General features: G+C 46.8%; 2 protein-coding genes across 2 annotated transcripts in view; one reads left to right on the forward strand and one right to left on the reverse strand.

Moving 5' to 3' along the window:
* COL4A5 (collagen type IV alpha 5 chain) overlaps positions 1 to 7,964 on the reverse strand; it is a 129,861-nt gene extending 121,897 nt beyond the window's left edge. The window contains exon 1 of the mRNA XM_063142098.1: positions 7,734 to 7,964. Within this exon, the coding sequence (XP_062998168.1) occupies positions 7,734 to 7,817 (84 nt within the window). The 5' untranslated portion in view covers positions 7,818 to 7,964. The remainder of the gene's footprint in view (positions 1 to 7,733) is intronic.
* Positions 7,965 to 11,369: 3,405 nt separating this feature from the next.
* Positions 11,370 to 23,183, forward strand: part of LOC134409385 (collagen alpha-6(IV) chain-like) — a 203,616-nt gene continuing 191,802 nt past the window's right edge. The window contains exons 1-2 of the mRNA XM_063142097.1: positions 11,370 to 11,505; positions 11,643 to 11,694. Of these exons, the coding sequence (XP_062998167.1) occupies positions 11,495 to 11,505; positions 11,643 to 11,694 (63 nt within the window). The 5' untranslated portion in view covers positions 11,370 to 11,494. The remainder of the gene's footprint in view (positions 11,506 to 11,642; positions 11,695 to 23,183) is intronic.

The raw sequence follows: 23,183 nt of genomic DNA on the forward strand, positions 1-23,183 counted from the left end.
ACTCTCCCAGCATTTTAACAGTCTATAAATAAATTTTAACTCAGTGTTTTAAATTTGCAATTTTGCATTGCTTCTGTTTTTATCTGGTTGAGCTTTTATATTGTATTTTATATTGTGGTTTTATACTGTTGTTTTATACTTTGAATGGTTTTAATTTTTGTGAACCGCCCAGAGAGCTCCGGCTATTGGGCGGTATAGAAATGTAACAAATAAATAAATAAATCACACATCTACACCAAGCAGGATATAAACATTATGAAAGTGGTATGAAAGCGGTATATGGTATGTGTCAATGGGCCCCAACAGTTGTGAGTGCACTTCAATTCCACTATAAGGCAGTAGTGTGGATCTTGCCTTTTACATACCACTTTCATAGTGGAATATCCTGCTTGAGGTAGATGAGCCCCTAGTTTCTTCAGCTCAAAGTTCTTTGATCCTACAGAGTGACACTAAGCCCGGTACATTCTTCCCAGTCTTTCCTATGTACCCAGCAATAACTGTATCCCACTGGTTCAATCCATTCCACCAGGTCCTTGCTATGATGACTTGATCCAATACCAGCTCCAGGTCTTTGAGGGCTCTTGGATGAGACCACCTCAGCACACCCCCTCCCTCATTGCGTCTACCTTCTCACCACCACTGTGACCAGCTGCTCTTGCTCCTTAACAATGCTGCCACTTGCTTGCCTGACAGGCAGAGAGGCAGGGAGCAAGCAGGCCATGGCCTCTCCTGCTCCTCCTTCTCAGCCCCACCACTGTCTGGGGCAGAGTGAGAGGCAGGGGACCAAGTAAATTGCAAGGAGGAACAACTCCAGGGGGCTTTGAGGAATGAATACAGGTAGAGCTTTATGCCTGCCCGAGACTTGAGATCTGTTGGAGAAGCCCTCCCCCACCAATGCAATACATAAGCTATGGTGGGACATGGGAGAGGGCTTTCTCTGTGGTGGCACCCCGGCTGTGGAATGCCCTCCCCTTGGGCATGTTTAGCCTGGAGAAGAGAAGACTGAGGGGAGACACGATAGCACTCTTCAAATACTTAAAAGGTTGTCACACAGAGGAGGGCAAGGATCTCTTCTCGATCCTCCCAGAGTGCAGGACACAGAATAACGGGCTCAAGTGACAGGAAGCCAGATTCCAGCTGGACATCAGGAAAAACTTCCTGACTGTTAGAGCAGTACGACAATGGAATCAGTTACCTAGGGAGGTGGTGGGCTCTCCCACACTAGAGGCCTTCAAGAGGCAGCTGGACAACCATCTGTCAGGGATGCTTTAGGGTGGATTCCTGCATTGAGCAGGGGGTTGGACTCCACGGCCTTAGAGGCCCCTTCCAACTCTACTATTCTATGACTCTATGACTGGCGCCAACAATGACTTTATTCCGGCACCAAGTCAAAACATGGCTTTTTAACAAAGCCTTTGATGGTTAAATTCACCAAGCCCGCCTCAACGTTTTAACTGTTTTAATTGTTTTTACTGCTTTTCAAATTATATACTGGTTTTAACATGATTCATGGTTTAACTTGTTTTTAGCTGTGTATATTTATTGTTTTATATTGTATCATTTTATCTGTATGCTGCCCTGAGATCCTTGTGATATAGGGTGGGATACAAATGTTACATAATAAATAAATAGTGAGGAAGGTACCCATTCTGGAATAAAGTGATCCCAATCTGAATCGGGGCTTTACACACTTACTCGGAAGTTAAGAAACCAATCACACATAGCAGAGCATGATTTTACTTAGGACTAAACATTTAGTGAAAGGGATGAAGAACCAGGAACATGTGTTAAAAAAACCTAAAACCGGGCCCTTTGTTGTAGGCAGGGGCTAAAGGGTGAGGCATTGCACCAGGTCTGAAAAGATGGTCATTAATCCATACTAGTTTGTACATAGAATCATAGAATAGCAGAGTTGGAAGGGGCCTACAAGGCCATCGAGTCCAACCCCCTGCTCAGTGCAGGAATCCACCCTAAAGCATCCCTGATGGATGGCTGTCCAGCTGCCTCTTGAAGGCCTCTAGTGTGGGAGAGGCCACAACCTCATCAGGCAACTGATTCCATTGTCATACTGCTCTAACAGTCAGGAAGTTTTTCCTGATGTCCAACTGGAATCTGGCTTCCTGTAACTTGAGCCCATTATTCCATGTCCTGCACTCTGGGAGGACCGAGAAGAGATCCTGGCCCTCCTCTGTGCGACAACCTTTCAAGTATTTGAAGAGTGCTATCATGTCTCCCCTCAATCTTCTCTTCTCCAGGCTAAACATGCCCAGTTCTTTCAGTTTCTCTTCATAGGGCTTTGTTTCCAGACCCCTGATCATCCTGGTTGCCCTCCTCTAAACACGCTCCAGCTGGTCTGCATCCTTCTCGAAGTGTGGAGCCCAGAACTGGACGCAATATCCTAGATGAGGCCTAACCAGGGCCGAATAGAGAGGAACCAGTACCTCACATGATTTGGAAGCTATACTTCTATTAATCCAGAGAAGCAGGTACTTCTCTGTCTTAATACAAGCTGCAGTATGGCTGTTGGTCTGTTACTTTTCTCAGAGGGGCATGCACAGGGCGTATTAAATGCCTAACTATGGAATCCAGTCACTCAGTCCTTTTTCAGCCTCTCATAAGTGCACACAGATGTACAGATCAATTGACCTCATTTCACTTGCATTTAGCTTCACTATTGCAACTGTGTCTGGACTCTTGCCAGATGCGGAACTAGTCCCACGGTGGGAAAGAAACACGATTAGCTCTCCAAGCGGAGAGGAATCACAAGCATAGATTCAGATTGAGGCAGGCTGGTGCATTCTAGAAGAGCTACAAGCTGGCTTTTAACATTCTTTCCCTGAGATATTAATTTCACTTCTAATGCAGAATGCTAATTTTTCAGCACCGGTCCTCATGTTGTTGTTGCATGTATATCCCGCCTTTTTCCCTCCAAGGAACCCAAGGCGGCTTACATAATCCTCCTCCTCTCCATGTTATCCTCACAACAACAACCCTGTGAGGTAGGCTGGGCTGAGAGTCTGTGACTGGCCCAAAGTCACCCAGTGGGTTTCCATGGCCAAGTGGGGACTAGAACCCGGATCTCCCAACTCCCAGCCCAACACTTTAGCCACTACACCACACTGGCTCATCACAGCAGCTCAGTTGTGACACTTAGCAGACAGGCCCAGATATTACTTTGCTAATTGCATTTTAAAATGGGCAGTTTTCACAGCCAGGGCTGGTTGGAGTGCAAGCAAAGATTCAGGGTGCAGTCTTCAGCACTTACTGGGGAGGCTGTGCCACTGAATTCTGTGAGAATGCAAATCGCTGCGCGTACAAGTCAAGGCAAATACACACTTAAGGTGCAATCCTACAGGAATGGCCGTACGCCTATGAACTCAAAGGCTTATGGCTATCTAATGCAGAGCGGGAGGAACAGGGGACCCTAGCTTCACTTCCACAATCCCCTGTTCTGCATAAGGCATCAGGGAGGGGAGGGGAGGGGAGGGGAGGGGAGGGGAGGGGGGAGGGAGGATTCAACCTAAGGCAGCCCCCACCCCACCCCATGCACAGAAATGCCCCCTTCCAGTCCTCTTCGAGGTCGCCTTCACGAAGGCAGCTGGTGCAGGGTGTGTTTTTTTTAACATGTTTTTTAATTTTACTGCAGGTTTAATTCTATTTATTTATTTTATTTATTTATTTTTATTTATTTATTACATTTTTATACCACTTTCTAGTGCTTTTAAATTATATATTGTTTTAACTTGGATCATGGTTCAATTTGTTTTTAACAGGCCATATTTATTGTTTTATACTGATGTTTTTATCTGTACGCCACCCTGAGATCTTAGTGATATAGGGCGGGATATAAATATTTTAAATAAATAAATAAATAAAACCGCCCAATAGCTGAAGCTCTCGGGGCAGTTCACAACTTTTTTTTTTAACTTCTGTAATTTATATTTATATGTTTTAATTGTACATGTTTTAATCTTGTAAACTGCCTTGAGTCCCAGTACTGGCAGGATAGAAATTATTTATTTATTTAGTTATTACATTTCTATACCGCCCAATAGCCGGAGCTCTCTGGGCGGTTCACAAAAATTAAAACCATTCAAAGTATAAAACAGCATAAAACCATAATATAAAATACAATATAAAAGCTCAACCAGATAAAAACAGCAGGAATGCAAAATTACAAATTTAAAACACCGAGTTAAAATGTATTTATAGACTGTTAAAATACTGGAATAAAAAGGTCTTCACCTGGCGTCTAAAGGCATATAATGTAGGTGCCAAGCGAACCTCCTTAGGAGATGATGATAATAATAATAATAATAATAATAATAATAATAATAATAATTTGAAAGAGAACCTCCTCTCATATAAATCTACTAGGTCCTTAAGACAGTGCTGGCTCCAGGTTTTGGAGGGCCCTTGGATGAGGACAGCCTCAGTGTGCCCCCTCCCTCAGAATGTCTACCTGCTCCCCAACCCTGTCATCACCTGCTCCTGCTCCACATCCTCTTCCTCATCACTTGCTTGCTTGACAAGCAGAGTTCCATCTCCTGCTTCTCCTCCTTACCACCACTGTTTCCTGGGCTAGAGAGAGAGGCAGGTGAGCAAGCCGATTGCCCTGGTGAAGAGGCGGAGCAACGCCAGTGGGCTGGTGTCAGTGACCCCCTGTTGGAGTCTGGGCCCTCAGAAGCCGGCAGACTACGCCTTCCCTTGTGGCCAACCATGCCCTAAGGTCACCTTCAGAGGCCTTCCTCCAGGTGCCCCCACCCAATGAGACGAGGCAGGGCCTTTTCAGTAGTAGCACCCTGGCTGTGGAATGCCCTTCCCAAAGAAGCTCGTCTGGCACCTACACCGTGGTCTTTTAAATGTGTTAATGCTTTTCTAGATCCTTGCATTGCTGGTGCTTTTGCTCTGGATTTGTCTGCATGTGTTCTCATTTAAAATTTCACGTGTATATTCTATTGTCCTGGCATTTACGTGAACCACCCAAAGTATTCTGGCTGTGCAGAACTGGAGGTGATCAAGACATGAAATGAAATAAAGAACAACATTGATGCTTGTGATCATCCCAACACTAAATTGCATCTTCTTTGCCTCTGAAGAAAGGTTAACAATACAATCTTATACATGTCTACTCAGAAACAAATATCATTGAGTTTACTGGGGCTTACTCCCAGGTAAAGGGTAAAAATCTGAAGGCTAAGCTGATCCCATCAATACACATTTTCCTCCTTCCCGTCTTCAAAAGCATGCAACATAAACAGAACACTCTTTCCTGCCTAACAGCAGTAACTTTTCAAAGCGTTTGCTGCTGTCAGCAACAGTGTGAATAATTTTAATCAGGCAAGCAACAGATACTTATACAATTCCAGTTTTCCTCTACAGAAAGGGAGGAGAGCAGAAGGAGGAGTTCACACGGCTTGCAAGGGCAGAAGCTCAGTAGCAGAAGGATCCAGGTTCAACCCCAAGGATCTCAGCACAGGTCTGGGAAGGCCCCTCTCTGAGACCTTTAAAAGCCGCTCCCATTCACTGTAGGCAAAATATTGAGCCACACAGTCTTGATACAAGACGGCTCCCTGAACCTGTCCTGCAATGACCTGACCCAACCCCACCCAAGCCCATTCTGCACCATGGGACAAGTCACACATTATTTCCATGAGAACCCAGGGAACATTTTGAGGCATACACTTCCAACATGAAAAAGCATGTAAGGAAGATAAATACATGTTTGGAAATCAGGAAAATGCACACTCGTAACAGGTGGCAGCAGCTGAAAGCATAAAAACATAAGAACTGCCATGCTGAATCAGACCGAGGGTCCATCTAGTCCAGCACTCTGTTCGCACAGCGGCCAAACAGCCATCGACCAGGGACCAACAAGCAGGACTTGGTGCAACAGCACCCTTCCACCCATGTTCCCCAGCAACTGGCGCACACAGGCTTACTGCCTCGGATACTGGAGGTGCCACATAACCATCAGGGCTAGTAGCCATTGACAGCCTTCTCCTCCAGGAATTTATCCAACCCCTTTTGAAAGCCATCCAAATTGATGGTCATCACTACATCTTGTGGTAGCGAGTTCCATAGTTTAACTATGCAGTCCTTCCTTTTATTTGTCCTGCATCTCCTACCAGTCAGCTTCATTGGATGACCCAGAGTTCTAGTATTATGGGAGAGGAAATACAACTCGATTCAACACACATCATAGCCCCATGGATAGAGAGAGCAAAGAATGACTGGTCTGAGTAGTCCAGCTTCCAGATCCACCTCTGCCACAGACTGAACGTGTGGCCTTGGACGCTATTATTTTTAGCTTCACTTCCTCGTCTGCACTAGGGACGTCACAGCAAGCTTGAACAAAACACGCTTCAAATTAAAGGACGTAATATCAAGACAGGGAAGAGTAGATCTCAAACTTGCCTCTTCCTGTAAATACATCTGTTAGCCTCAACATTCCCCTAACGCAGACTTCAAGATCTTTCTAAAGCCTTGCCCTGTGGTGCTGTCAGAGAAGAACTTTGAGGGGAGGATCTAGGGCCCCATAGCACAGAATGAATGGCAGCCTCCCAAAGAGAGCAGAGCTACACGTTACCATCTAAAGAGGTACACATACACCCTATACGCCCAGTGTCTGAAATGACCTTGCCTGTACATTGGCCCTAGACATAAACACGTTGGAACCTCTCCATCATAATCCCGCTTCCAAGCCTGGCATCCTAGGAGAAAGGCAAGCGGAAAGCGCATGAATTGCTCAACCTTAGGGCCTGGGCGAGGGAGACGTGGTCCCACCACATCCGAATGAGGGGGTTCAGGTGGAGGGGCGCCGGGTGGATCAGACCCCCTTCCTTCTTCGTCCAAGAACCCTCACAGGTTTATTCCGCATCTGTCTCCTGTATTCCGCCTTCCCTTCCTATCTGCCCATTCACTTCCACATACTAAAAAAGCACTCCGAGAAAGCAGCCATCCATCTGGACTCTAGCGAAAGCTAGACAAAACTATACATGCCTTTGTTTGATAAAGACATTCTCCATGCAGAGAGAGAGCTAGAGGAGAGATAAGGACACCATGATGTGGGCACCTGAAGAAGACACTGTGAGCCAAGGGGAAACCACACTTCCACCCCATCTGCCCTGCTCCTGGGATATTCCACCCCCCTCTCTCCAAGCCCTCCAAGAACCACTTTTTCTTTTTACTTTGAGGGGGGATGTCCCCATTTGGGGCTGGGGCTGCAATCTTCCCTCTGCATGAAACTGCAGGGCGGAGTGAAAGGGTCGCTCTCTGGGCAGCTGCTTTGAAGGCAACGTGGGTTCCCGCTCGGCCTCCCCCTTTTCTCCAGGAGAGAGCGAGAGAGAGAGAGAGCGCTTCAGGGGCACCCTAAGAAGTACAAAGGTGCGTCTGTGCAGGATCCATTCCCAAGATCCCCCCTTTCCCAGCGATCCTCCGCCTCCCACGTCCCAGGGCTCTCCCAAGACCCTATTTTTAAAAAACAACTTCGCACCAAGCTGGCCCCAACTTCCCACCCCGGAGGATTTAAGTTACCCGGAGTTATAAATACGGAGATTATTTCTCTCTCCTCCTCCCCCCTCCCCCCCAGCCCAACTTAGCCAACTTCGGCGGCGGCTTCTGCGCTGCCCCCGCCGCTTCCTCCCTCCCTCCCTGCCTGCCGCCCCCACACGCCTCCGACCGACCCGCGCGGTTCCCGCGGCGCCAGGGCGCAGCAGCAGCAGAGCACCCACCGCGGCTTCTGCGTCCGGCGTCCAGAGTTGCAGCAGCAGCAGCAGCAGCACGAGCGGCCCCGAGCAGCCGGGGCGCCTCTTCATCCTCCCCTTTCCTCAGCAGGCTCGCAAGTCCCCGGGCTGGCGGCTCTTCGGGGCTGACATGGTCTTTGCAGAAGGGGGGAAAGAGGAGAAGGCGGGCGGGCGGGGGGAGGAAAGAAAAATGGGAAAAGGCTGAGCTGGGCTGAGCAGAAGCGATGCGCCCGCCCGTCTCGGCTTCTCCTGCTCCTCCTCCTCCTCCTCCTCCGCCCCCTCCTCCCTTCGCCGGGCAGACGCGCTCGTCTTCTGCTGCGACTTGCAGCCTTGCCCTCGCTCCAAAAGAGGAAAAGGGGAGGGGAGAAACAGCCGCTCTCCCGGGACTACTTTGCAGGTCGGGATTCATCCGCCGCGCTCCTGTTCCTGGCTGCGGCGGGGTGGGTAGGCATGACTCGCTTCTGGGTTGCCGGAGAGGCAGGCTGCGTTCGGACGACACGCTAATCAAGGGTTGTTCCCCATTCTGCTCCTATCACCCACTCACACACCTAAGTTGATTAGCGTGTCATCCCAACTCAGCTGGAAAGTTTTCCCATAGGGTAGCGAAGCCGGGAGAAGCGGGAGAGAATCCCGGACTCGCGCCAGGTAATCCAAGGCCCACACCTAAGGGTTATCCCAGGAAAATGGAGCGATCTTCTCTGCCTGCTCCCGGGATCCCCTGCGTGGCATTTGCAGGCACAGGGACGATCCCGGGTAAAAAGGCAGGTGTAGAAATGGCCCAACCTGACATCAACTCGAGCGCTTCTCCGGATCTTTTCTGACGCTTCCTCTGGGGTGGGGTGGGGTGGGGTGGGGGGGTCAGGGGTCAGCCCTACGTAGAGTAGACCCGTTGAAGTGAAGGATGCTTCGAGAGTCGCCACCAACTTCAGCTGTGGCGAATCGGAGTTAAGGCTTCGAGGAGCCCCGACTAAGTGAAGCCCCGTTTGTTTCAATGGGTCTACTCTACGTAGGACGAACATCGGCTACTGCCCGCCCACCCCTGCTCCTGATTTATTTATTTATTTTAGTTATTTACATACCACTCCACAGCCAAAAGATTTCGGAGCAGTGAACAGATAGAATAAAAGAATAAAACTCCATATCACTGTTACTATATTCAGAAGAATAAAACAAAACACCATATTCTAATATTTGTGTGTATCACCATTACGTTACACCTTTGGGACAAAGGAGCCTAGGGGAGCAGCGAAGCAGGAAATAATCGATTTAGGAGGCGAAGGGTTGTATCCTATTTTAGTCTGACATAAACCCCACCCATTTCAATTGATCTAGCCCTAAAAAGGCTAACACAGGATGCACCCCAATGGGTGCTATCTAACGTTAGTCCTTCCTAAAGTAGACCCATTGAAATGAATTAAACTTAAGTTAATCACACCTAATTTAAGTCCCATTTATTGCAATGGGTCTACTCTACGGAGAACTTACCACTGGATAAGAGCCAATGTGTTTAGTTCCAAATTTAATAGTTGAAGAGGCACTAGTGGGTGGGTGGGTGTTATTTTCTCGGAGGAGGAGACAGAAAAAGTAAATAATTAGTTGGAGTCTTTCAGATCAGATACCTTGTCTGTTTGGAGTTTTATCAGACTGATGGCTACAGCGATCTACTCGGAAGTAAGTCCCAGTAACGCTCACTCAAGCGGGTGTAAGCAATGCCGCATTTGGAACCAGTAAGTCTAGGATCCGGCTGCACTGCATGCATACTTACTGGGGCATGGTATGCATAAATATGCATACTTACTCAGGAGTAAGTCCTGTATAGAACTAAGCAGGGCTTCTTCCCGAGGAGGCACCCAGGCATAGGATCGGGTGCACCTTCTTAGCATCCCTTAGGAAAGCAAGCAGAAAACGTGAGGTATAATCGGGTGGATGTGCGTGTGTCCAGAGCGGCACTTCTCTGGTTAACTCAAGCCAGTACCTGCCTACTCACAAGTAAGCCCGATTATGTTCAATGGGGCTTTCTTCCAGTTAAGTGGCTTTAGGATTGTAACACCGATCGGTTGGGTCCTCTTTTACGGATGAGCCTAAAGCCTTTCTGGATCGCACAACTGCTCTTCTGAAGACATACAGAGAAAGATGGTGACGATCCAGCCAAAGTTAACTACTTTAAAACACCATTGAGTTCATTGGAAGAGTGGAAAACATCTACTCCGTTTCCACTGAATTCAGTGCAACTTACTCCCAGTCGCAGACAAACATGTGCGGGAGGGCAGCGTTAACTCTGCAACCTTATACATGCCTACTGAGAAGTAAGCCCTGTGGCGTTCAATGGGGCTTACCCCCAGGCAAGTGTGTAGAGGGGCTGCAGGCTAAACCGATCCCATTGAAGTCAATGGGACTTTGAAGTGCTAGCTGCTAGACCAGATTGTGGGCCATATCGCTAGATCTTTAAACAGCCCACCAAGAGTACACTCAGGGTAAACTCAAAATCCAACCTAAATCCGCGGTCCACAAATTGGACTCCAGAATCAAGAATGTGGCACAAAAACGAAGCACCTGAGCTGAGCTGTCATGAAAACAAATTGAGTTTCCATGGCTGAGTTCGGACGAGGGTCATAGGACCAGGAACAGAATGAGAAACAACCCTTGATTAGCGTGTCGTCCGAACTCAGCCCACGGTTCAGCCCGCTGGAACGGAGGAAAACTTGGAATTATGTGTTTGAAGGCCATCTTCGTCTCTCCATCTTTTTAAGGAAGTGATTGGGATGGATGGGTCCACCGCTCCCTTTGGTTTATCCCCTGCCCCGATTTCCAGCGCCGCCCTACTCAGGAGTAGACCCACTTAGTTCAACAGGGCCTTCCTTCCACATTAAGCGTCCTTAGGGCCGCCTCTCTTTTTAAAGCCCCTCCTCCACCTGAGCCGAAAGGCCAACAGCCCCTCGGCACACTTACCTGGGAGCAAAAATCCCCCTGAACTCAGTGGGACTTACTGCCTCGCACAGGATCGTGACCCCCGGGAGCGTGGCCTCTCTGTCGCTCTCCCAGGAGCGGAGGGCTGAGATCCTCGAAGGACCCACGACCCAGAGCCACCCTGGACGACTTGACTCCAGAGGATCGGGGCCGCGGAAAGGGAAAGTTCACCCGCTGCCTTACAAACCCCCCCCCACTTGCTACCAAGAAGGAAGCCCCCTCGAACTCATCGGGACTTACTCGCGAGTAAATCCGGGGTTTTCTCTCCTAGCGGGAGACCCCCCCACCCGGCGCGCACCAGTCTCTGCCTCTGCGCAATTGCGCGGTCTCTACTTTTTCCAAAGTTTGGGGAAAGTTCTGGGGTGGGGGGGGAGGAGAGAGAACTAGGCGCTTGGCTCTTGCCGGTGGTGGTGGGGAGCGCGCTTTGATGCTGATCTGCGGCTGCCTTGATTGACAGCCGCGGGCCCGCCCCCATTCCTCCGCCCCCGACGCCGCGGCTGGCTCCGTTGTTTCGCGGCGGAGATCTCGCCTCTTGCGCCGGATCGGTGCTCCTTACGGCGCAACTCACTTCTTCGGGAGAACGGGGGGAGGGTCTTGCCGGGTCCTCATCGGCCCTGCCGCTGCCGCCGCCCTCCTTTCCTCGCGCCGTCTAACTGGGCTCCGGCTCCGGCTCCCCTCCCGCCTCCTTTTGAACAGATCCCGGGGCCGAGCCGCCGAAGGGGATCCATGAACGCAGCCCTCCCGCCGGGGCGAAGCAGATCCGCCGCCACCCGGACGGCAACATGCGTGTGGGGTGAGTTTCCTGGGTCGTGGAAGCGGGGGGGGGGGGGTTCAGCGCAGGGCAAACTTTGATTTCCTCCCCGCTTTGATTTCAATGTGAGTTTCTGTTCTCTCTCTCTCCCCCCTTCCTCCTCCTCCTCTTCCCTGCAGAGACGTTATTCTTCTCGTCGCCCTCTGTCTGGCTGCCGATCCCGTGAATGGGGTAAGTTCTCCGACTCTGGAGGCAGACCCAAGCCTCTTGCGTGTTTGCTCGCGAGTAAGCCCCCTTCCTTCCCCCCTCCCCGTCCCACGGGGTTCACGAGGGCTGCCTCCTCTGGGGCGCACAGGATTGCAGCCGGAGTGGGTGGAATCGTGAGTGTGCCTACTCGGGAGTAAGCTCCGTTGAGCTGGCTAGGGCTTGCTTTCAACAGGTAAAGGTGGATCCGACTAGGTGGGCGGCCGCCTGTTTGGGAAAAATGCATGTCAAGGGACTTCCTCCTGAGTAAACAGTGCGTGGGGGTGGGGGGAAGGCAGGGGGAGGATGACAGCCCTGGTTTCTGCCATGCTCTGAAGACGCGAACTGGACTGTTAGAGGTGACAGTGAGGTAATGACCTTGTTTTATTGGGAGGAGGCAGGGGGGCTAAATGCAAAGCCTAAATTTCCCCTATTGGGTTTGCAGTTAAAAGTATTCCATGTTTAAGATACTTTTTACCTGGAGCACGTGGGATCAGCTGATACCAAAACACAGGTATACCACGTGCAGCCAAAGGCCGCCTGCTGCCATCCTTTTGTACATTTACTCAAAAGTAAGTCCCTGCGCTGAGTGCAGTGAGACCAACTCCCGTGTAAGCCTCTGTGGAATCCCAGCCCTTTCTGGTTTCTGTGTTTTTACTTGTACTGTATAGTCAAAACTTCTGCCCTTAGATGTATTGTGATATATAACAAAGAAAGGCTACTTTCTATGAGGATGAAAATGGAATGAGATAAAGAACTGATTGCATTTCAAATTCATCTTACCTCCCCCTTTCCTTCTTTTCGTGCCTTTATGCTGATCTCTGATTAGGTATATATTGTGGATTTGTGAAAACTTCAGCAAAAGTTGCTGCCATGTCCCCAAACTAGACCGTGCTTGCTATCTACACGCAGACTTGGCCTCAGTGACTTCTAAAGAATTAGGAGGCTTAATTCTCCCTATTCTAGGATGCACTCTGCACAAACTCAGAAGCACACTTTTTACTTGATTACTCTGTAATCAAGTTTACAAGCGGTTTACTCTGCAGCAGTTCGCGCGTTTAACTCTAGCCAAACAACCCTTGCTGGCTTTTACTACACAATCAAACTGTTAAAGCTAAACCCCTTTTCCCAGTCCTGGGGCAAGATTTAAAAAAAAAAGATTCTGAGAGCCATGGGGATGTAGGCAGCTGATTTTGGATACCACGAAAGGATAGTGAATTGTTAGTTAATTGATTTGTTACTGTAGTATTATGTTTGCTTGGGAGTAATAGAGGTGCTTGTGGGATTTTTCTGCCTCAGGTATTGTTATGCATCTTGACTCAGGTCCGGTTCCTTGTTGTTCCACCTCAGGCAGCAAAATGCAGGGCCTGCCCAAGGTATTTTGCTGCCTGAGGCAAAGGTTAACATGGTACTCCTCTCGTTGCACACACAGAAGCCAAGTAGAATGAAAGTTGAATCCTGCTTTAACACTGTCCACTACTCCAGAGGATAGCAACACCTTACTGCTGCCCACCTCTTGGCATCTGCTGCCTGAGGTAACTACCATATTCTGCCTAATGGTAGGGCTGGCCTGTGTGCCCAAGCTTTTCTGGCATAAATACTCTTCCAAACATAGGATGCAATTGTGTTATCAAGATCCAGAGTCTTAAATCTTAAATTCTTTTTAGTTTTTCTCAGTGGTGCTGAATTTCTTCTCTGCTTGCTAATAAAGAAAATAATCAATCAGAATCGGAACCAATTGGTCAAATGATCATAGTACACAACCAAACTGAGGTTGCATCCAGTGTTACTGTAACTTAAGTCCCATTCATTTCAATAAGTCTACTCTGGGCTTTTCACACAACCCACTGTGTAAAAAAGAATATACCGTATTTCTTCGATTGTAAGACTCCATCAATTGTAAGACGCACACTAATTTCAGTACCATCAACAGAAAAAAAAAACCTAAAACACACCCGCGATTCTAAGGCGCACCCCATTTTTAGAGATGTTTATATGGGGGAAAAAGCGTGTCTTAGAATCGAAGAAATAGGGTAATAGAAAACTGACTTGTCTCAGATCAGTGTCCAGTGATGTTCTTTTTAAAAGGTAACTTCAAAATAACCAAAATACAATGGGTTACTTTTAGGGCAAGCTTAGATAAATATCATATCTAGGATAATTGGTTCCAGCTCTTTGACCCAAATGGATGGAATTGAGAGAGTAGCATTAGATTCACAGGTAACCTGATAGGCAGTTGTTTCCAGTTTAGCCACTGGGACTTGCTTCCAGGTTAAAGAGTTTTAGGATATGGGTGAGCGTTCTCATACTTTCACCCCAGTTCAAAGCATATTTGCAGCCCAGTCCTAACTGTGCTTTCTCGGAAGGAAATCCCATTGATTTCAATGGTGCTTGTTTCCAAGTTTAACTGGCATAAATGAAGTGTTCTATCAATACTTATTTTTTTCTTGCCAGATGTAGACAACCCAACTGGGATGGTGTACCACCCTTGCCTAAGAACAGGTTTTGCTTTATCCCTTCTCTGACTTGAGTTGCTGACTGCTGAATTGGTCTTTGCAATTTTTCTCCTCTTAAGAGCACTTTGATTTGCATTAACTTCATCCCAGGAAAAGCATCACCTTCTGGTTTCCGCAAAGCATAACCTCAGTTAAAGGGACAGGAGCCAGCCAGGCTATTTTTGGCAACCCTAGCCTCTGCTCCTCCCAGGAGAAAGAGTGACAGGAAAACCTGTTCATTTTGCATGCTCATGTAACACACAAAACCACCTTATACTGGATCCAACCACCTGTCTGTCTAATCTAGTATTGTTTACTCCAGGGGTGCAAAGCCTCCGGAGCTCCACATCTGATCTTCCTGGGATCCCAATCTGGCCATGCCCCCCTTTCCCCGGCCATAGATAATTTGGTGGTTTCCCCTCCATTCTAAAAAGATGGAATGCCTCTCCCAAGGCTTTTGTTACTGGTAATACATTTTATTCAAAAATGTGCTGGTAGTTTTGCCCTACTTTTGCTCCACCCACCAGTGGAACGTGGCCCCTGGGTGCTTCTCTGAGATGGAATTCGGCCCTTGGGCTGGAAGACACTCCTAGTCTTCTCAGACAGGCTGCTTATTTCCAGGACCTCTGCTTAATGCAGTCATTTTAACAGGAGATGCAAAGAAACAATCATAGGACCTTCGGCTTGCAAAGTATTACGTCTGTCAATGAGCTAATGCCTCTATCTGTTTTATTTTCCTTTTCTCTAGTCTAGATCCTAAGAGCAGCTGCTTCTCTAGTCATCATGGAGTACAGAAATTGACAAGACCACATTTCTAGCCACTTTGGGTCTAGTCAATTTCATTACCCATGTAATCAGTCAGTCTGTCTCTCTCTTTTAAGCTGAGTTTTTTTTTGTGAATAGTGGGAAGTTGCTGAGTAGAAGTTGGCTGGCTGAGGAATGCTGGGAGTTGCAGGACTTCTTCCTGCCTAAACATGCATAGGATTGTGCCCTTAATATACGTTTAGTAAATAAAGTTAAAACTAGCTGCAAAAAACATATTTCTTGCAGAGTTGGTGGAAAGAATATTACGATGGCATGACCCAGTGGGCTCCCAACATTCTCAACGAAATGTACATGTGTCAATTGCAGCCGAACAAGTTGTGGTGCTAGAATCTAGTTTAGGTTGCAATCCATTAAAAACCTTACCTGGGTGTAAGTCCCACTCAACTCCGTAAGCCTTACTTTTCTATAAATAGAGAGGATAGCACTGTTGGAGACATTTCCTGGCCCCTGCTTGAATACCTGCAGTAAAAAAAGCCTTGCTGGATCAATTCAGGGTCCATCTAGTCCAGCATTCTGTTCACACATTGGCCAACCAGCTGTCGACCAGGAACCCACAAGCAGGACACGGTGCAGCTACACCCTGCTGCCTACTTCCCCCACAACTTATTGCTTCTGATACTGGAGGTAGCGCATAGCCATCAGGACTAGTAGCCATTGGTAGATAAAGTCCTAGAGAAGGCTAACCCCCTTTTAAAGCCATCTCAACTGGTGCCTATCACCACATCTTATGGTAGTGAATTCTATAATTTAACTATGCACTGTCAGAAGAAGTCTTCCTTCTATTTGTCCTGAATCTCCCACCATTCAGCTTCATGGGAGGACCCCATTGGGTTCTAGTATTTTGAGAGAGGGAGAAAAAATGTCTCCCTATCCACATTCTCCACGCCATGCATAATTTTGTACACCTCTACCATCTCTCCCCGTAGCCTCCTTTTTTCCAACCTAAACAATCCCAGCTGTTGTAACCTTCCCTCATAGGGGAGATGTTCCAGCCCCTTGATCATTTTAGTTGCCCTTTTCTGCCCCCCCCCAGGTCTACCCAGCTTGCAGACTTTGGTGGGACAGGGGGGGAAAACCCTGTACTCTGGCATCTCTGTAATGCTGCTTCAAGTTCTCTGCAAAGCCATTAGCTCCGCATAGCTTGGCTGAAGTTATTCACAATGTGCTGGGCATGGATGGCTAACTTATGGCATAAGTAGTAGAGTTCCTTTTTACTTGTACCTGCATCTCCTGTACTTTACCACTGCCTGGTTCAGAGCCAAAATCGCCCCAGGTAATAGACACCCAGCTCTATTTCTCTGCAAGATGTGAATCAGGAGAGGCCATGCACATTCTAAACTGGTGTCTGGAATTCAGTTATGGCTTGGATGAGGGCCAACAAACTGAAGCTAAATCCTGATAAGACAGAGACCCTACGGGTTTGTGGTTCTCATGTCCAGGAATTGGGGTGTTTGCCTGTTCATAGTTTGGGGGTGCTCCTGGATCCATATTTGTTGCAGGAGGCCCAGGTGACCTCGGTTGCCCAGAGTGCCCATCATCAACTTCGATTGGTGTGCCAACGATGCCTGTTCCTGGATAGGAATAGTGTAGCCACAGTCATCCATGCATTGGTAACCTCAGGATTAGACTTCTGCAATGCACTCTATGTGGGGCTGCCCTCGTGCACGGTTCAAAAGCTGCAGCTAGTGCAGAATGCAGCAGCTGGGGTGCTCACTGGGACACCCAGCTATGCCCACATAGCACCTGTGTTAAAAGAACTGCACTGGTTGCCTATTAGCTACCCGGCCACGTACAAGGTTACGTTAATGTCATATAAAGCCTTAAACAACTGTGGACCAGGATACCTAGCAGACTGCCTTCCCTTGTACATACCCAGGCGACCGTTAAGATCAGCAGAGGAGGTCTTGCTAGTCATTCCGAAATAGACAGAATGTTGTCGTGAAGTACCCAGACGGTGATCCTTCTCTGCATAGCTTACTGTTTCACCTGAACTGGGAAGCTATGGATACCAACTTCGTAATGAGCCAGGATATTAAACCTTGGTTTGAAGTTGGTTTAATATCTTGGCTTGTTTGAATCTGGTTACTATAGTGTCCCAGTTCAGACCAGCTTCCTGGTTTATATATGACCTGCGTGAAAAGAGGAATGAGCAAAAGGCTCAATAAGTCCAGATATTATTATTGGTAAGTACAAGAAGCCCTTGATGCCTGGATCTGTTCTGCGACTGGTGGACTCACTTAAGAATGTTTTCTAAAGCAGAACATAAGAAGCACCCGGCTGGATCAGACCAAGGGTCCATCTAGTCCAGCACTCTGCTCATACAGTGGCCAACCAGCCATCGGCCGGGGATGAACAAGCAGGAAATGGTACAACAGCACCCTCCCACCCATGTTCCCCAGCAACTGGGGCACACAGGCTTACTGCCTCGAACACTGGAGATAGCACACAACCATCAGGGCTAGTAGCCACTGGTAGCCTTTGCCTCCAGGAATTTAGCCAACCCCCTTTTAAAGCCATCCAAATTGGTGGCCATCAAAACATGCCTTGACCTACAGTGGTAATCCAAAGGTGATGCTCCTTCATATTGCTTTATTTCCTATGCTTGTTCGAAGACATTTCTTGTTTCCATTTGGTCTGCCACATTTTATACTCTGCTCCCTCTCGGAGGAGCTTGGAAGGGCTTATTATGCTTTATTCATGCAGGTTCCTCTCTAGGGAACTTATGGTGGACCACACACATTGAGCTTCAGCAGTGCAACTGCATCATGTACCTGCATCTCATTTTCTTTCTTCGTTTCACCTTGAGACCCAACTGGCTGCTTTTGTGCTGCCATCTCTTATGTTCACGTTCTTCAAAGAGCTTCCCAGTGCAATCCTATCATTCCTTTTAATACCAATGTAAGTCTTCTCGTGCTTATGTAACCCAAACCACAGCACCCACACACAAGAGAGAGCTATCAGCAGACTCAGGGGAATCCTGAGGTTTGGAGTTGCTCAAAAATCTTTAGAAATCCTTTGGGATAAGCAAAATCAGTTCCCCGAGAACTTGGAAAGTTGAAAGATTGAGAAGAGGAAACCACACCAGATAACCATGTGGGAGGAGAAATGGAGGGGCTGGAAAAGGGGGAGAGAGGGAGAGACACATAGATATATAAAGGATAGAAAGAACCATCCACTACCAGAGGCAGTAAGCCTATATATATATCAGTTGCTGGAGAACATGGGTGGAGGGTGCTGTTGCACTGTGTCGTGCTTATGGGTCCCTGGTCAACAGCTGGTTGGCCACTGTGTGAACAGAGTGCTTGCCTAGATGGACCATTGGGCTGGTCCAGCAGGGCTCTTCTTATGTTCTTAGCACATTGTTCAGATACATCATCTCCTGTTTCACACTGAGAAGGTATTTTAAAATGTCCCTGGGGATGGAACAGAGGGCTGCCTATGGAAATTAGTGGAGAAATCCAAGTTTTTAATGTTGTGATTATGAACAAGTGTGTCCATCCCATCCCTGGGGGAGGGAAATAGAGGGGCATAGATCCAAAGCCAGCCAACGTGTACTGAGCAGGCTCAGTGGGCATGAAATGCTGATTCCCTGTTGGAGGGGAAAGGAAAATCAGTGGGAGGGGAGATGGATTGGGGCCGCAAACCTCTATCATACCTACTTGGGAATAAGCCCACTGGAAACAATGCAACTTAATTCTGGATAGACATGTATGCGGTTGTATTATTAGAAGCTGCTACATTTCTTCCTAGGACCCCTAGTTTTGCCAATAATTAATTCTTAATGTTAATTGCAGTTTTAAAAGAAAGCAGCCAACTGTATTTTGTTTATTTATTTATTACATTTTTATACCGCCCAATAGCCAAAGCTCTTTGGGCGGTTCACAAAAATTAAAACCATAATAAAACAACCAACAGGTTAAAAACACAAATACAAAATTTAGTGTAAAAAGCACAACCAGGATATAACCGCACAGGAAAATTGATATAAGATTAAAATACAGAGTTAGAACAGTAAAATTTAAATTTAAGTTAAAATTAAGTGTTAAAATACTGAGAGAATTAAAAGGTCTTCAGCTGGCGACGAAAAGAGTACAGCGTAGGTGCCAGGCGGACTTCCCTGGGAAGCTCATTCCACAACCGGGGTGCCACAGCAGAGAAAGCCCTCCTCCTAGTAGCCACCTGCCCCACTTCCTTTGGCAGGGGCTCACGGAGAATGCACACATCACACATCATGCATTTTAGAACGACCATGCCACCAGAGGTAAAGAAGAAGTAAGATCTAGCTGACAATCTAGGAATCACACAATGGTACAGTGGTAATTCTTATTTGTTTTTGTTTTTTTTACATCATAATGAAAAAAAAAGAGTGGTGGAGAGGTTTCTATCCTTGTGACTTCAGATAAAACGGAGGAAATGTCAGGGAGTGTTCTATAAAACTGGAAGGTAAATAAAAGGACCTGCCAAATTATTTGTGCCATCAAGTCTAGGACCAGACTAAACAGGATGTTGAACTAGGCACACAGGAGAATTTCATCCTCTTCATTTTTTGATGTGAATATTTAAAAATTCTCCCTTCCTGTTCTGTCCTTGGAAGAGCATGTAGATATGTGTATTTGTCTGCAGTGAAGTTAACAGACAACTCTGGGTTGTTGTTCATATTGCAAGTTAGGGTAGATAGGGTCTGAATTGTCAAGACAATTGTATGGACGACTGACTTGGGGGATTAGTATGGCAGATGTAGGTTGGAAGACAACATAGGGCAAAAAACCCTTGAGAACAATTTGGGTCTCCATAAGAGCCCAGTCTCAAGTTAATGTATAGGTGGTATTTCATTCCAGTTTTTCCTGATGTCCAGCCAGATTCCAGCTGGGCAGCAGGAAAAACTTCCTGACTGTTAGAGCGGTATGACAATGGAACCAGTTACCTAGGGAGGTTGTGGGCTCTCCCACACTAGAGGCCTTCAAGAGGCAGCTGGACAGCCATCTGTCAGGGATGCTTTACAGTGGATTCCTGCATTGAGTAGGGGGTTGGACTCGATGGCCTTGTAGGCTCCTTCCAACGCTACTATTCTATGATTCTAAACCTACACTGCAATCGTAAAACAACCGCTCCACTCACTTGGAGTATATATGGGGAATCAGGCACTGCTGCTTTGGAATACCTTCTTGGGAGGCAGCATCGGCGAAAATATTAGCAATAACACATCAAGTCATACCACAAGACCTTTTTCTCACTCTTTTGTCAACATTTACAGACATAAATATACTCTACAAAGTTCTGGTCAAATTTCTGTTGGTAGAGGCAAATGTAGAAAAATGCCCTTAGGTTACCCAATTGAAAGCTGGTTTAAAAGGCTTTGGAGTGGCATTTTTACAAAAAAGGAAAAAAGAAGAAGTTAATTCATCCAAATCAGCAACCTGTAGCTACAAGCAAATGTTTCTGGATGGGTTTCTGGTGACTTGGTTCTCATTCATTCCTTTTATCAGTAGAAATGCCTCGTGTCCCAGAATGCTTGTCACTCAAAAGGCGTCATGGACAGACACCTTGCCATGATGAAGGAGTAACCTTTCTTGTGACACAGCTCTGCACGGGTGGTTCTCTTGGCTTCGTGAGGGTGTAATGCAGAAGGGTCCTCAGAGGTCCGTGCCCACTTTCCCCAACTGCCAATCATCCATTGTTTCCTAGCTATTACACAGTCACACACCACCCCCATTCTGAAAGACTGAAATGCTTCCCCTAAGACTTAGCTGCTGACAGTAAGGTGTTCAGCTAAACTATGTTGGCATTTTTGCCCCTGCGCCTTTTTTTGTCTTTGGCCCCCGCCCACCCTTGGATTGTGCCCCCCCCCCATAGCTTTCTGTTCAACTTCAAAAAGTATGGCCTGAACTGCAGTCATGACCCTGGTCCTGCTCATCTGTCAAACTTTCCTTTTTGTCTGGTTTCTTCCAGCAAAGGGTTAGAATGTTTGGGTTTGTTTTTTTTCCAGCAAAGGGTTGGAATTTGTGTTTGGGGGAACTGACCAAATTTAGGATCTTTCCTGTCCCGCTGCCTCCACCCCCCACAACTGGAGAGATGTTTAAACTTGAATTTACAACAGCCTCTGAGGACCTTGTTGTTTGCTTTGAGACAATGCACCCAGGGATGCTTAGAAGCTGAAAATGATTGTGAAATGGGGACAGATCCTATAACCGTGTTCGTAATCCATCTGAAATTTCTGCTGGGGCAGAGGGATTTTTACAAGGCTGCAAACTGGCAGATTTATCTGGTTGCAATTTTCTGCCCCGATACCAATTTTTGGAATTACTGCCTGATTTTCAGGCAGGCGTTTGGCACAACTAACTTTCATCCCCAGTCTTTCTTTTGAGCGGTGGAAATTGCTTGACAATAACATAATTCGCTTAAATAGTGTAGGCAAAAGCTGTCTGTGCGTTTATGGACAAGGCATACTCAGAATGCCTTGGGCATGATCCTAATTATATTCATGTATGGTCTATTGTATGCCCTGATGCCAAGTGTTGGGGTTTCATAGCAGGGCTCTTTGTTTTCTCCGGAGTGGAAGGAATTGCTTTTGACAAGAACATGGATAAAGTGATAGATAAAACTGACGTGATGGGCAAAGCTAAAGTAGTTAAGCTACAGTGTCCTTGGTAAGATTAATACCACACAGTTTGGGATGTTTGTGAAACCATTAACTTACTGCAGTAGGAGAGTGGAATCCGAATTTTAATTAATCTTTTGTTATTAGTCATTGCAGTTATTTATTTATTTATTTATTTTTATTATTACATTTATATCCCGCCTTTTTTTCCTCCAAGGAACCCATGGCGGTGTACATAATCCTCTTCCTCTCCATTTCATCCTCACAACAACCACCCTGCGAGGTAGGTTGGGCAGAGAGTCTGTGACTGGCCCAAAGTCACCCAGTGGGTTTCCATGGCCGAGTGGGGACTAGAACCCGGATCTCCAGACTCCCAGTTCAACACCTTAGCCACTACACCACCTGTGTTAAGAAAATCCAAGTCACTGCCATTCAACAAATGGCGAACTAGGATTGTAAGAGAATCAAGATGTCTATATTGCAGCTTACTCAATCAAAACCTACTGGCTTTTGATTGATATGATCTTGCCGCTAGCCTAGACTTCTTCTAAATCTCTAATAAGAACTGTCTTTACTTGTAGATCTTTTCCCCCATCGTGGAGAGTTTCAAGGGCTGAGTGTGCACAAAATATAAGAAGGGGAGCATCCTGGAAGCCTTTGTTCTGAAGGCGTCAGGCCACTATGTGGGGTTTCTGTCCACACGCAGTTTGCTGCACGGCTAAAGGGAAATATTAATGCTTTCTACTCTTTGATCCAATGATTTCACTTCATTCATTCCATGTTTATACCTCCCAATAGCTAAAGCTCTCTGGGCAGTTTACAGACATGAAGTTCCTAAAACAGGACAAGATAAAACATAATTAGCTGAGAACTTATTTCCTGTGATGAATTTCTTTTGCTCAATACAGTCACCTTGAATTGGGGCTGTTTTTACTCTTGCCATTAGAATTGGTGTTGTTCTAACCAGATCATTCTCTATCAGCCACCAGTGGGAGGGGAAAGTCTTTCATCTTGTAGGTTTGACTGCCTGGAACCCTGCCTATCTATTTTCTTTTCTCTTCCAATGTTTACCAATTCTTCCCACCCCACAGGGCAGCATAATATCTCTACTGGAGCTGCAACCTTTCATCAATTAATCACTTAAATTACTCGGTTAGAAATATTTTGATCGGCTAAGAATGCATCCTAGGTTTAATTGGGCAGCAGAGGGTTCCCCATCCCATTAAAGAGATATTTGTTTAGTAGAAGTATTTATGAACCAAACCCTGTTGATACCAAGCAGTATCTTAGAGGTGTTTACTCCCACATTTGAGATGCAAACAAAGATGCATTTGTTCTCTCATAAACACAGAAAGAATGTTTCTCCCTTTCAAACTCTGATTCCCTGCCTCATTTTGCAGGCAGAATTGTTTAATCGATCAAGGAAGTACTTCTTCACACAGCGCATAGTTAAACTATGGAACTCACTACCACAAGATGTAGTGATGGCCATCAAGTTGGATGGCTTTAAAAGAGGGTTGGATAAATTCCTGGAGGCAAAGGCTATCAATGACTACTAG

Source organism: Elgaria multicarinata, chromosome 15 (assembly GCF_023053635.1).
Source record: "Elgaria multicarinata webbii isolate HBS135686 ecotype San Diego chromosome 15, rElgMul1.1.pri, whole genome shotgun sequence".
NCBI classification, from domain to species: Eukaryota; Metazoa; Chordata; class Lepidosauria; order Squamata; family Anguidae; genus Elgaria; species Elgaria multicarinata.